At 42.0% G+C, this 13,616-nt stretch overlaps 1 protein-coding gene across 8 annotated transcripts in view; it reads right to left on the bottom strand.

Moving 5' to 3' along the window:
* Positions 1-455: 455 nt before the first annotated feature.
* Positions 456-13,616, bottom strand: part of pdlim7 (PDZ and LIM domain 7) — a 31,133-nt gene continuing 17,972 nt past the window's right edge. For 2 of the 8 annotated variants that reach the window (XM_046030423.1, XM_046030424.1), the window contains exons 6-13: positions 11,315-11,469; positions 10,862-10,898; positions 5,718-5,770; positions 5,210-5,453; positions 4,570-4,750; positions 4,271-4,391; positions 2,045-2,160; positions 456-1,693 (exon numbers count right to left, since the gene is read on the bottom strand). In XM_046030423.1, coding sequence (XP_045886379.1) covers positions 1,607-1,693; positions 2,045-2,160; positions 4,271-4,391; positions 4,570-4,750; positions 5,210-5,453; positions 5,718-5,770; positions 10,862-10,898; positions 11,315-11,469 — 994 coding nt within the window. In that variant the 3' untranslated portion in view covers positions 456-1,606. Of the gene's footprint in view, positions 1,694-2,044; positions 2,161-4,270; positions 4,392-4,569; positions 4,751-5,209; positions 5,454-5,717; positions 5,771-10,861; positions 10,899-11,314; positions 11,470-12,076; positions 12,119-12,555; positions 12,573-13,616 lie in introns of all 8 variants that reach the window. The other 6 variants (XM_046030425.1, XM_046030426.1, XM_046030427.1 and 3 more) reach the window with 6 other exon arrangements.

Raw genomic sequence — 13,616 nt, 5'->3', positions numbered from 1 at the left:
ATACAAATAATAAATAGTAACAATTGGCCAACCAGCCCCTAAAGCTCACTAAATAACACGTTATATCACGCTGGTTGTTTACTCTATTCATGAACAAATGTAAAAGAAACTTTGATTCTGAAGGTAGTTAACAGTATTAGTTTTAGTTTATCCATCCAACCTGTCTGTGCAGCATCTCTGCTGAAACCACACTTTATTGATGTATTTAATGTGCTCCCATGAACTGTTGGACAAAGTGGGGGCTCAAGAGCCCACATTTGGTTTGATGAATAACTTATTTTTAAGAGTTTCTCCTAACTCAACCAGTTAGGAGCTTAAACATTACAAACATTAACATTTGCAGTAAAAGAATACTCATGAATTTAATGGTGGCATGGCTATTGTATAATTCTTGATTTCTACATTGAAAAAATAGATTCACTAGGGTCTCTGTTACAGCAGCATAGCCGTTTGTGTAAAGTTTAAATTTTTTAATGAGTGAACCAAGGGAAAAAAGCATCAGAAAGTTCATTGTCCTGTTGTTGGGGAAAGCAAAGAGCCAAAATATCAGTCAAATCTTACAGATGGGTTCACCTTAAACACTTCATCCCCGTAATCTTCCCCAGCGTGTGGCATTACTAATTATTTTTATTTGAAACATCCAGCAGCTATAAAAACACTGACAGGCCCATTCTGAAGCAATATAAATACATATTCAAGCCTAGCATGAAACAATCACATCATAGTAACATGAGACAAATCACCATATGTATTTATTTCTTACATTAAAATATCCAATAAATGATCATGTCAAAGCTCTGACAAATCTCCTTACCGTGGAAGAGTGAAGCTTTTAAAAATAATGGCACTTTCTCTGTCACCCATGTGTGACTATTAAAACTGGTTCAATTAAGGATTATTATGACTCAGAATTACAGTTATTAACTGCAGTATGTGCTCTGATTTTCCAGAGAGCCACAGTGAAAAGTAAAGCAGATAGTGCTTCTGTAGAGAGGTGCAGGAGTCTAGTCAGGCAGAAATGGGACACCCCCTGTTATGCTTGACTGGACCCCCATTACGTTAATAGGCACTGCAGTAAGAGACAGTGAGTGGACCAGGGTCCTGAATGGGGCCACCACTTCTGCACACTTAGTACGGTGGTATATCATTACTGCACTATGTGAGATTATTAGAGGCTAAATGGGTCCTCCAACTTGAAAGATACTGACTTGATCTTACTTCAGACTGAACAAGGAGGAGATGAGTAGAGCTGTGAGAATTTCTCCCTAACAGCTACAATTAAATCTAGCTGCATTTTTAATATCCATTCTAAAAATTACTTAAAGTCAACAGGTTAGTGACGACGTGAAGTAATTCATTGACTACCTCCAGTTATACAATACAGCATTATTATTACAGGCAGTAACATCTGAATTGAAGAAACAGTACATGAAGCTAACATTGAGCCTCAAATATAGAAACAAAAAAAAAAATGAGTTTAACTATGTGTGTGGTTGGCAAAGAAGAGATGTAGAGTGTGTTTGAGTGGGCCGGAGGGGGGAGTGGGTAAAAGAGGAGGGGGAGAGAGTGAGATGCATTCCTTCCTCTGAAGATGAAGCTCGCTCTCTCACACTGGAGCAAAGGCATGGCCTTTGCACAGGGGCTTATCCTTCTTCGAGTAGAACGTCTTCCCCTCCAGGTTGATTTGGCAGAGCTTTAAAGATGAAAGGAGACAGACAGAGAGAGAGAGAGAGAGATTGGGAAACCAGGGCAGAGTAGATATCAGACCCTAACATTGGCAATGTGAATTGACACAGTTTTCTACCGGCCAGAGCAGGCACATGTTGTTTGCTGAACTGCATTTACTTTCAGTTTTCGTCACAGAATGAAACGGAGATGGAGAGAGTGATAGACTGCAGGTGACAGCGTAAAAGGGAAGAGAAAGAGGGGAAAGCTCGAGGTCCAGAGATGGAGGCAGATTTTTCAGGTGGCATTGTGCAGGGACAGCCAGAAGAGATGGGGGCAAAGAGCCCCACAGGGAGCTATATCGATCATAATGACTTACAGCACAGACGAAGCACGTGTCATGCCAGCTGTAGCCCAAGGCCTCCAGAAACCGATCCCCGGCATCAATCTTAAAGTCACAGCCATGGCATTTGGTGCCAAACATCTTCTCATAGTCTGGACAGAGAAAGAGAGAGAGGTGTTGGAGGAGAGGGGGTGAGCAGCGGCGATATGTGATAACCATCAGAATAAAATAACAAGAAATTCTAAAGAGCTTTTATCATCCTCCAAATCAGGTCAAGCATCCTCCATGACAATATGTAAACATCACTTAACCTTTATAGGATGTTCTGGAGCACAGTGTGTGAAATAGGTTTCCACCTCTTTCATCTTTTAAAGAACTGGAGGTTTTTACTTCTGAAGAGGAGTCATATCCCACACGCACACACACACACACACGCACGCACCCTTAAGTACTAGAATAACAGCAATAAAGATGGATGAAGCAGTTTTGAAGCCAAATATTGGCTCTCCTCATAGGGCATTTGATACTTTGCTGTTTAGGTTATTTTGTCCATCCACTGTACGTTAGTACCTTTCCAGAGCGAAAGGCAGGGATTAGGATGAGGCGAAATTGCTCCAGATACTTAACTGGATTTGCCAGTCTCTTTCATCACAAGGACTCTGGGGAAAGTGTCAGGTTATAATGCTGCTTCTCAAGAGTGAGTGGGTGAGAGCCACACAATCCCTGAAAGATGCTGAGGCAGCACAATGTTTATCAGCACTAAAGGCATTATTCAGAGTATGAGTACTCAGGTTCTGGCTTCACCTCTGATAAAGCAGCGACCCACATCGGAGCCTTAGTAGTGAGAGAGAGAGAGAAGCACGCCGACCCGCTAAATCATTTACAGCATAATAGAAGAGCATACACCATTCATAAAATCCAATAGAGAAATGTATGAAGTAAACTGGAGCTAAATAGATTACAGCAGATGAAAACATCACACTTTATGATTGACTATGGTACGCGCCAAGAGATTCATGATGTAGGCCCATGCCAAACCCCACAGCAATAATACAACAAAACTGGAGAGGGGACGCCCTGCAGTGAGCTATATTTTTTCAAATGAAACAACTTTATCACGAAATGCACTCCACAAGACCTCTGAATCACCCAGTGGCTGCTTTTCTCTGTTTTTGTTGCCCAGCTTCTATTATGTACCCTGAATTGCACTGCACTTAGCCATGGCATCCATTTAAAGTTAAAAGATATGACATCTTTCATCAAATAAGCTCATTCACAGACTTAATGCTGTGTGGCAGGATGTCAGTTCCCCTTAGTTCGTTCTTGGACTTGTGGCCGAGTGCAGATTTACGATAAATATGTAAGGCCTCATCCATGTGTGAAGTTACAGGGGGTCTTACATGGGTTGAGATGTTCTCAGTTGGCACCTGAACTAATTGATCTGCACACTGAGGATTTTGAGCATGCTTCCCCCACCCGCCCAGTGTTTCATATTTTCTGCTGAAGCATTACCTTTAAATACTGCCTGCCTTTAATTCAAGTTTACAGTCAAATGTTCTGTTAAAGCTAGGGTTTCTGTGTGTGCCACAGCCTGCTCAGCCAGGGTGGCTTCTGCTGCTAACTACCAATTAATTTTTCTAGAAACCACATTAATATGATGTTTCCCTTGGTTTTCAGCACAGGATTTTTCACCATGGAGATGCCTTCGTCTCTTTTATGAAGCCTCAGCCTCTTGAGTAAAAGGACATTCAAACTAAACATTCAGTGAGGACCGAGATAAGGTTACTGTTTATCTGAACATAACTAATTACAACACGCTGATGTCTTTATTATTACTGCTTAAAGTACTGTTTTCCACCAGATACACATGATGGGAGCATTTTGTTCGGAAAGGACACTTTGAACGAACCGATTAATGACATTGTAAAGCAATGGCGGGCACACATTAACACACATTTATCTTAATTTAATTTACAAGTACTGCATTACACCGCAGATGGCCTTGCTGGAATAATTATCATGAAGCGTGAAAGTAGCAGGTTTGGATGCAAATAACGTATGTTTATTTGTCAAAAATGGAATCGAGTCCTTAATACACCACAGCGTTGAACTACTTTGTACTGTTCCAGAATTTCCCAAAAGAGCTAACCATTACTTTTAAGATAGAAAACTATCATTTTCTGTATTTGCTTCCAATTGTCATAAAAAGGAGAGGCGACGTTTCTATTTAGAATGGTCAAGTTAGGGAGTTCAAGTTCCCACCTTTCTCACAGTAGGGTTCGCCCTCCTCCATGTAAAAGGCTTGGTTCCTGATGGGAGTCTTGCAGGCTGCACACTTGAAACACTGTACATGGTAGGTCATCTTCAGGGCATGCATGATTTCCTGATAAAGGGAGAAAAGGTGGTAAAATGTTTTATTTTCAGCCCTGCTGGTGTTGCTGAAGCACAGTGGAGACTACCTGCACGTATTCTTATACAGAGAAATCACAAAATACTACCTTAGAATGAGCAAGTGTCTCTCCTGGTTTTGATTTTGCTCAGCACAGTAGTGCAGTTCTTACCCCTGTGATCTTCTTTTTGCACTTGGCGCAGTTAGGAGCATATCGATTATCATGGCACTTGGTACAGTAGACCGACCCCCTCTCCTCGAAGAAGCCCCCCTCTTCCAGGACTGCCTTACACTGTGAACATGTAAACTCCTCCGGGTGCCAAGAACGTCCCAGCGCCACCAGGTACCGACCCCTGGAAAACACAAACGCACCAACAACAGATCAGAGGCCTTATTAAAACCTGCTACTTCATTTTCTACTTTAACACTTCCATAGAAATGTCAGCTCCCTTTGTGACATGTGAAAAAGAAATACTGGAGACATGTTTTTAGTTCTACTGGGAGCTATGTACCTCTTCCGTTTGCTTGCAAAAGTGACCAGAATAAGAACTAAGGTTTCTCGGTTATCTGTGAAATGAGATTTAAATTATTTCAAAGTCAGCATAATACTCGTCTCAAGTGATAACAAGATGTCTCCAAACTGTGTTAATTATGCTGACTGGCTTGGTTTGCTGCAGACATACAGTCTGTCATCGTGTACATTCACTGTCTTAAATCATTTCTCTGACAGGAGTTTCAAAGGAGCAAACATTTTTGTGTATTTTATTCTGGTAAAATTAACTGTCACCCTAGATGTGGCGGGGCGGTCTTACCTTATGATTTTGTTACATGCGCCACATAGCGGGGTTCTCCCGCTGTCTTCGGGTGCCTGCTGCGCTGCCTGCAGGATAGAGCTGCGGTTCTGCATAGGTGTCGGCTGGACCGGTTGCTGGTGCTGGGTCAGGACAGTGCTGGTCTTGTCTGGGCGAAAGCGGTCTGCGAAATTAGCGTCAGTGACCCACGGTGGTCGACTCGAAGGACCTGAACGGCCAGCTGCTGCAGCTGCAGTCTTGGATTCTACGCCAGGGGGAAAAAAAAGTGATTTGTTATGGAATTACAGCACTTAGATAAACTTGGCTGTGACTTTGAATAATTTCACAACGGGGAGAGGGACACTTATGTAATATTCACGCTCACACCAGATGTAGGTTGTGACAGTTCTGTGTGTCGTGTTGTTGCTGCTGATGCTCATGTATTGACACTTAATAAGAGTCTATTAGCACAACCTCTTCTGGATGCTACTGGGGTTCTTTTTACGCATCAGCAGGAGCAGAAACTCACCATCTGGTTTATCTGCTGCCTGGGCCTTGGCAGGTGAGGGAGTTGGCTCAAGGCTGTGGGGAGAAAATGACTAATTAGAAAAGTCGCACAAAACCACACACACACACACACACACACACACACACCTCAGTAACCATGGTTACTATTCAATGAATGTCATGTTTGGATATGAGCAGCCATGGCTTTCTCCATTACACTGTGACACAGATTACCTTCTGTGTGAATCATCATAAGCACCATGATTATTAATATTAATCAGTATCAACAGGACAGCACAGGTTTCTCACCTGTTTTGGTGAGACAAGCTGGTTAAGTATCGTAGAACAATGAAATACACTGTTATAGACTTAATTGAATGGCAGGACATTTCACATGATTACTCAAGCTGTTGTGAGGAAAAGAAAGAAAAAAAATAAAATAAAATAATCAAGCATGTCATTCAAATCAATGCTGACGAACGGATACCATAAAGACTCTTGAAGCCCCGAACATCTCAGATTGATTGACGTCACTCACAGGCAAAGTTAGTGAACGAGAAACTGTCAGATTTGGATGCGGAAGAGTTTCGCTTCAAGCCTGCATGTGCAGTAGTGTTGAAATAAAGAGTTGTTTCTACATTTCAAAGTTGTGTTACCCGCAGCAAGCGTCACTATATTCAGAAAATCTTCAAACCATAACTGAGACGGAAAAACAACTTCTGAGCCAAGACATAGAGCTCTGGAGACGTCTCATCTTGGGAAAAAAATATAACACCGCCTTAGGCAGCTATCATGTTTACATCATCAACCGTGCCATCTACAATACACTAATGAAAGATGATGAAATAATTTCTCATTTGCAAAGAAAAAGAAAATGTGAAATGAATTACCCTGAAACAGCTTTCTTCTATAGCATCGCCTGTATCAGGTTAAGTCTGCCTATCATTTATATCCCTTATGTAGCCAAACAACTAAAACACAAGAAGTTACAGAGGCAGGAGAAGTTACACTTACAGCTGGGAGCTATCTAGCAAGAACAATAAAAAGAGTCTGCTATTTTCCAAACAGCATACTCTGAATAATAAAGGACATTAAATCCCTTTGCTATAGAAAGAAGATGGCTTGCAGGGCTGGTGACAGACAGGAAGTTAAGTCTTTCTAAATTAAGGAAGGTAAGACGCCCCCCCCACCAAGAGATTTTTGGAGAAAAACTACAGCAAAACAGATTGAAAGGAAGAGAGGAGGCTGAATGAGATGGATTTCCAGCAGCCAGGTCAAACAAAGGACAAAACTGGTTTCAGCCTGCTTGACACACAGACCCTGGGTCAGCTGCCTTTCAACCCACACATCGGCACGCCTGCCTTCTGGGACTTCACCTTATCAACTCACAAAAAACAACATCATCCAGGTCAACACAGCAGCCCCAGCTACACTCCCTTGCCATGCTGCCCTACATGACAACAAGGCCAGCGGCGCTGACTTCTCACACACTGAGAGGTCTGTGTGGCTGCACCTCACTCTGGTGAAGGTTGCAGGTGCAAATTGGAGAACATCCTCTACAGCAGCTTATTCCCACCTGGAGAAGCCTGGATTATGTTTTCTTGACATTTTCGCTGCCTTCATCCTCCTCCCCCTTCTGCTCAGAGAGGCGCTCAGCGTGATGCAGGTGCACAATTCCTGCATCACAGACTGTGCAGACAGGAGGGCTTTTTCTGCCTGCGACATAGAGCTTTGGACATGCTGCAGAGCAGCACCCCATGGAACGTCTCCTTGACATTTCCTGTTCACTCTTTACACCTCAGAATTTTTAGGGTGTGTTTTTTTGGCTTCCTCTCCCGTGGGATGCATCGACCTGAGCAATGAGGAAAGCAGAGGAGTTTGTAGACAGCTCAACATGCGGCAAAGAAAGGAGCCATTGTTGATTTTAGATGGAGCAAGAAGCCACTGACATGCGTCACCCTCTACAGCGAGGAGTTAAAAGTGATTCAACTCTGCAAAAACCTGAATGTGACAGCTGACAAAATGTCAAACAATGGTGGCACACGTCTGAGAGGTCACAGAGAGGCACTGCTTTTCCACTCAGGTCTTTTAACCTATAAAACGAGCACCTCCTTTCATCCCTCGTCCTTTATTTACAAGGCACGTGTCAAGAAAAATACAATTTTGCAATTCATGTGTAGTATTTTTCACTTTTTATATGAACTATTACCCATTATTTCCCAATGTGTTTCCTGTTATCTGCTGATATTCTTCACATGGTTTTCATGGTTGACTCCTCTTAACTTGACAAATCTGACATTAAGTGTGTGATGAGGCCGTCTGGCTGCTGTCTGGACACGTTTGTTGGCTTTTATTTTTGGTTTTCTGTGTATGAAATAAAACCATTTCCCTATTTTAATGTAACCAGCTTATTTCTTTAAAATAGCAACTATCTAGTTTCCTGCTGCCATGAAATGCATCATTTCTTCAAACTATGTAAAGCTGAGCACTTCTCATTTACATGTTTTTATCACAAACCATTAGACAATATTACCTAGCAACCATCAAATTCTTCACCTGGCCACCTAAAGACAGCAGTACATTTTGTACCTTCCGTGGACCTTTTTACCTAAACATTATTTCTTTTAAAACATCTTCATCAGGGTAATATACAAGGTAGATTTATTTATCATTTTACAATGCAGGGGTGTATAACAAGATTAAGTTGTAGTTCCCTTGATGCTACTCACACAAAGCAAATGTTATATACACAACGATTATATACACAGTAGATGGGTGGATCAATAATAAGTCACAGAAATAAAAGAATTTTACTAGGTGCAGCGCTGAGGATGAATTTAGGATTCTCACAGCCAGGAGGAAGTTGAGCAGTAGGTTGTTCTCTGTGCACCACTCTGCAAGATTGTTGAGACTTCGTATTGGGAGGAAATCATCGTTGTTTGAATTCTTGCTGATGAGGCTGATGTCCACAAGCATCACAACAGAGGTCTCTCTATGACGGGGGGGTTGCAGTCGTGGGTGTACAGCATGAACAATGTATGCCTAACCATCAAAAACACTGATACTGAAATGTCATTTTTAAAAGTCCTTAATGCAACTTGCCATTAGATCTTTTTCCTCTGTGGGAAGGCCACCATACTGCAGTAATTACTCTTCTGAACTCTAAATAAGACTATGTAGGTCTTTTTTTTTTACAGAGCTTTAAATACTTTATTTCAGACAACACACAAAAGGGCTGCATTTCCTCAGTGTGCACCTCTGCACTTTATGATTGTGTATTACTTCATGCGTGCCCATATGTTGTTTTTCCTGCCTGAATGCACAGGCACAAAAGTAAACCTTGATCCCTGAACCCTGATCTGTGAGGAGGCACCCCATTAATTCAGAACTGCATAAATACTCCCTGAAACCCCTGTATCTACATACCTGGTGTACTGAAGAAAATGGTTAAGTGAAGACAGTGTTATGACTAAAGAAAGAGAAGGAGGAGAAGTTGGATATCAAGAGATGTATCCTTTTAAGCCTGAGTACTGAGTGAACAAGAGGAAAAACACAGAAGAAAGGACAGAGAAGCGAGAGTTGCTTTTTTTCCAAATGTTTTATATTTTTGATGACAGCAGAAAAAAAAACAAAAGTACAGCTTTGTCTTCATTTTCTTTCTTAATGGTTGGAGAAGCCTACGAGATGAGAGGATCAGAAATGAAAACTCTAAGGATGAAGGACTCAATAAATGGGAACAGGCAGAGAGAGAGTGAGAGAGAGACAGAGATCAAAGGAGGGTCTGAACTTCACAATCAAAAGAAGAATAATGAACAGAAAGGCGCTTCCCACTGCTGAGACCCCCCCCCCTTCCCACCAGTTTACTCCAAGTAACAGTGTGAAATGGAAAATAGGTCTACAGACACAGTGGTCCACAGTGTTGTCAACAATCAAGTCAGAAATTCAGAGGGAGATCTTACACTTGGGCTCAGTATGCAAGGTTCCACTTTGGGCTTTGTCATCTAGGCTATGTTCCTTCTATTTTTGGTTTGCTTTTCTTTTTTTTTTTTTTCCCCTAAACTTCTTTTTCACCCCATCTGTGTCTGAAAGGTGAATTTGTTAACTGCCATTGGGACGGTCGGCTATCTTCGTCGTCTTTGTCACGTAGTCGTTGCGGTGTGGCTATCGCTAGCAGGCTCTGGCTGGGCTCTGCGTCCCATGGCGTCTAGGATGTCGCCGAGGATTTGATATTGAGGGAGCGAGCAGACCTGTCGTGGTGCCAATCCCTCAGACGGGCATAGCGGGGACTCTGAATCTCAGTGAGGAACTTTTCCCTGACGGCAAGCAAGACAGATATGAAACAGAGATAGACAGGAAGGAAATAGATTGTAGGGGAGAGAGTAAATAAAAAAAGAAGCAGCAAGAGTGCAGAAAGTAAAGTGCACAAAAAGAAGAAAAAAGTAGCAGAGAAATTTAAAAAAAAATGACACCGCATTGACAGAATAAGGATATGAAATTAAAGGGAAAATTTTAAAGTTGGGAGATAGATTTATTGACTTTATTGCCAAAAGTTAGATGAGAGGAATGGGAATGACCATCAAATCTGCTTAGCTTAGTACAAAGACTGTAAACGTTTAGCCTGGCTCTGTCACGTCTGAAGCTCACCAATAAACAGGTTAGATCTAGTCTATTTAACCGTATAGAAAGCAAAGTGTAAAAAAAGACACATTGTTGTTTTCAAGGAGGGTTGTGTGTGGTATTGTCTCTCTGCTGGTTGCCTGGAAACCTCACGATGATAAATAGTCTGGTGCAGGAAGGTGCACGTAGTCTGATTTTAATACCTTTGGCCAAAGCCAGGCTAGCGATTTCCCCTGTTTCCAGTCTTTATGCTAAGCTAAACTGCTGGCAAATAAGCTGCAGTACAGACATGAGAACAGTAACGCTCTTCCCATCTATCTCACAGCAAGATAGCGTATTTCTTCAATGCTGAATAATTCTTGTGCCGTAAAGCAAATTCCTGTTCTAATAATATAAAGGATGTTGAAATCACACCACACATGCCAACACAGAAAAATCCAACAACAACATAACTGAAGGTAGATTTAAAAAAAATAATAATTGTCCAACTCAAGCCTCCACGCACAAACACAGAAACTTATGACCGAGAAGGCGGATCAAAGTTTTTACCTGGACCGCTTCATGTTTTCATCATCTGGGTCCTGCACTGAGAGATCCAGGAGAGACACACATCAGCATGCCTTACTGATAAGTCAAACAGCTGATAACATGATACACAATGCGTTCTAGTGAATGCTGCTGTTCCTACACAGCCTCTCTGGTAATAAACATGTCGATGTGAAGTCAATTTGTCAGACCGGTTACAAAAGAAAAATAGGTGTCGCTGAAGACAGTTGCCACCTGACAGTTGAGGCCCCCTATCCACAGCTGACAAATAGACACCCCTGTTATCCACCTTCCTGTGTCACTCACTCTGCTGTCTCTCTGTGATCAGATCACAACTATTCAATCAGAGGCCTCCCCCTACAACTCCTCTTGACTACCGGAGAAGCTCACCCCCACCAACCCATCAGTCTCTCTGTTGCCTCACTACTACTGAGCAAGCCAGGTCTCCCGACTTACTGAAGTCGGTGCCTGTGATCTGGGCCAGGATGCGGAAGGAGCGGGACTGGGTGGTGCCGGTGCGGGGCTGCCAGTCCTCAGTGTCCTGGATCAGCCTCTTCTTGCTGCGGTCATTGGGGATAAAACAGGGCATGTTCTCCACCCTGAGGCCGTGCCTACGCGCGCGCGCGCACACACACACACACACACACACCCCCAGCAGCAGCACACGGCAGACATAGTTAACACAATCCCATCTAATGACTACCCACTCAAACCAATCCAGCTAATCAGGTGACCTTGAAAACAGAGGACATCCTGAGATCATGCAATACTTAATGCTCAGCATCACGGTCACGCAATAAGCAAGCTAATGGATACCCACTACTAAGATTTCTCATGGGTAACTGTAGACTCTCATAAATGGACAATACCACATTAGAGATCACATTTATAAGAGAAAAGCTGGCAGACTACAGTACCTGGCCTTGTTTGTGAAAGCATTTTAAAACATATTATAGCTTTTATTTTGATGAACTACACAAAAAATGCTTTTCATTTCAAACATTCAATAGGGTCGCAGGTCAACAGCAGCATGCATCCATCATAAAGCAAGTAGTGGACGATAGATGAATGGTCACTAATGAATTGCAATCTTTGGGTTTACAATAGAGAGACACAGCAATGTTTGAATCTAACAAGGAGCATCAGCTCTTTTCTCCTGTCATATCTAGCCTGGCCTACTAAAGCTGACAAACCAGCCTGCATGCAGCTGCCCCTTACTTGGAGTGTTGGTACAAATCATCATAGTAAGTTGCTTCACCCCTGTAGAACAGACCAAATATCAAATGAAGACAAACTGTATGAGGTTAATGGGTTGCAAGATAACCTGGAGGTCATGAGATGGTTAACAGGATAGAAAAACAAAAAAAACTGTTCTAATAACACAGATCTAGATTTTTCTCTAATCGTTGTCTTGTTTCTTGTAACTTGTTAGGTCACTTTAAGTTAAGTTATTCAAAGTTAAATTATTCGAAATATAACAAAAAAAATAATAATAATTAGAATCAAGGAATTGGTCACAACCAGTAAATACAGTATACGCAACCAATCAGCGGCTGCAAGATGCAAATGATTTAAGAGGTCACAAGACAAAAAAGGTTGGGAACTCAATGATTATGAGTGTGAATGACAATTTAAAAAAGGCAAAAAAGCACACATTTTGTGCTGGACTGTGAATGCAAAAAGAAATATATACTAACTTGTCAAGAGTTTCCATCTGCAGCGTAAAAAGAAAAGAGGAAAACAGAAAATGAGAGAAAGGTCAGAGTTCAGCTTTGTGTTAAACAGAAGGAAAACCAGAACAACCAGACCAAAAATACCGCAGGATGCGGAAAACATGCAAGAGGTGACGTGAGGCATGCAGTTATTGTCAACAGGCTCTGTAAGACAAAGACGGCATTGTTGGACAAATCATCTATTGTCAGCCTGACCCAAAATGACTCCGTAGATTTGGCACAAAACAATTATATGACTAACCCTGCTCTAATCCTTGCGCACAAATCCTCTTCAGAGTTATGGAAATGGATGTAGCATGTGCCAAAAAAACATTACCTAATTTGTCTTTGCAACTAGTCTTTTTTCCTTTTTTTTTTTTTTTAAGTTCTGATACCCCTGTCAACAGAGCTAAATGCCACAGCAATGATGCATGATGATGTCAAAGTACATTCTGTACAAACAAAAACTGTTTGAATAGGACAGGCCTAGACACATTAGACGTATTCAGTTTGCATCGAACCGTTTGCTGTCTGGAGAAATCCAACAAGGTCTTTATCTAAAGTGGACCGACAGTTATGATCAGGTTCTATTCTTCTCAAAGATCTGCGCTTCGTCCCTCTGCAGAGAAACTGCACAACCATGTGAGCCCCCCCCCTAGAACAATGGTTCTCGAACTTCTTTCCCCCCCCACATCAAGGACCTATAAACTGACACAAATTAGACCACGAACCCCCATTTGATAGGAGTTTTGCTGTTAGATGTTTTATTAGAGAAAGTGCATAAAACAAACCAAACTAAACCAAAATAGTCATCCATTCTGTCATTGTCTTACATTGTGACGGAATTAGAGTGAAAAGAAAAAAAAAAAATTCAAAGATTCCCCTTTGTTGCTGGGGACCCCGTGGAGCCCCCTCAAGCACCCCCGGGACCCTACTTTGAGAACGGCTGCTCTAGAGTTAGCAAGTATGGCTGGTTTAATACCCCTGCACCAGGGCAGTAAAAGCTGCACGAGAACTCAGCTCAGAATTTATGAGTGAGGCTAAAT

Source organism: Micropterus dolomieu, linkage group LG19 (genome assembly GCF_021292245.1).
Source record: "Micropterus dolomieu isolate WLL.071019.BEF.003 ecotype Adirondacks linkage group LG19, ASM2129224v1, whole genome shotgun sequence".
NCBI classification, from domain to species: domain Eukaryota; kingdom Metazoa; phylum Chordata; class Actinopteri; order Centrarchiformes; family Centrarchidae; genus Micropterus; species Micropterus dolomieu.
Note: the sequence above shows the minus strand (reverse complement) of the source record. Positions and strands in the feature narration are given on the sequence as shown.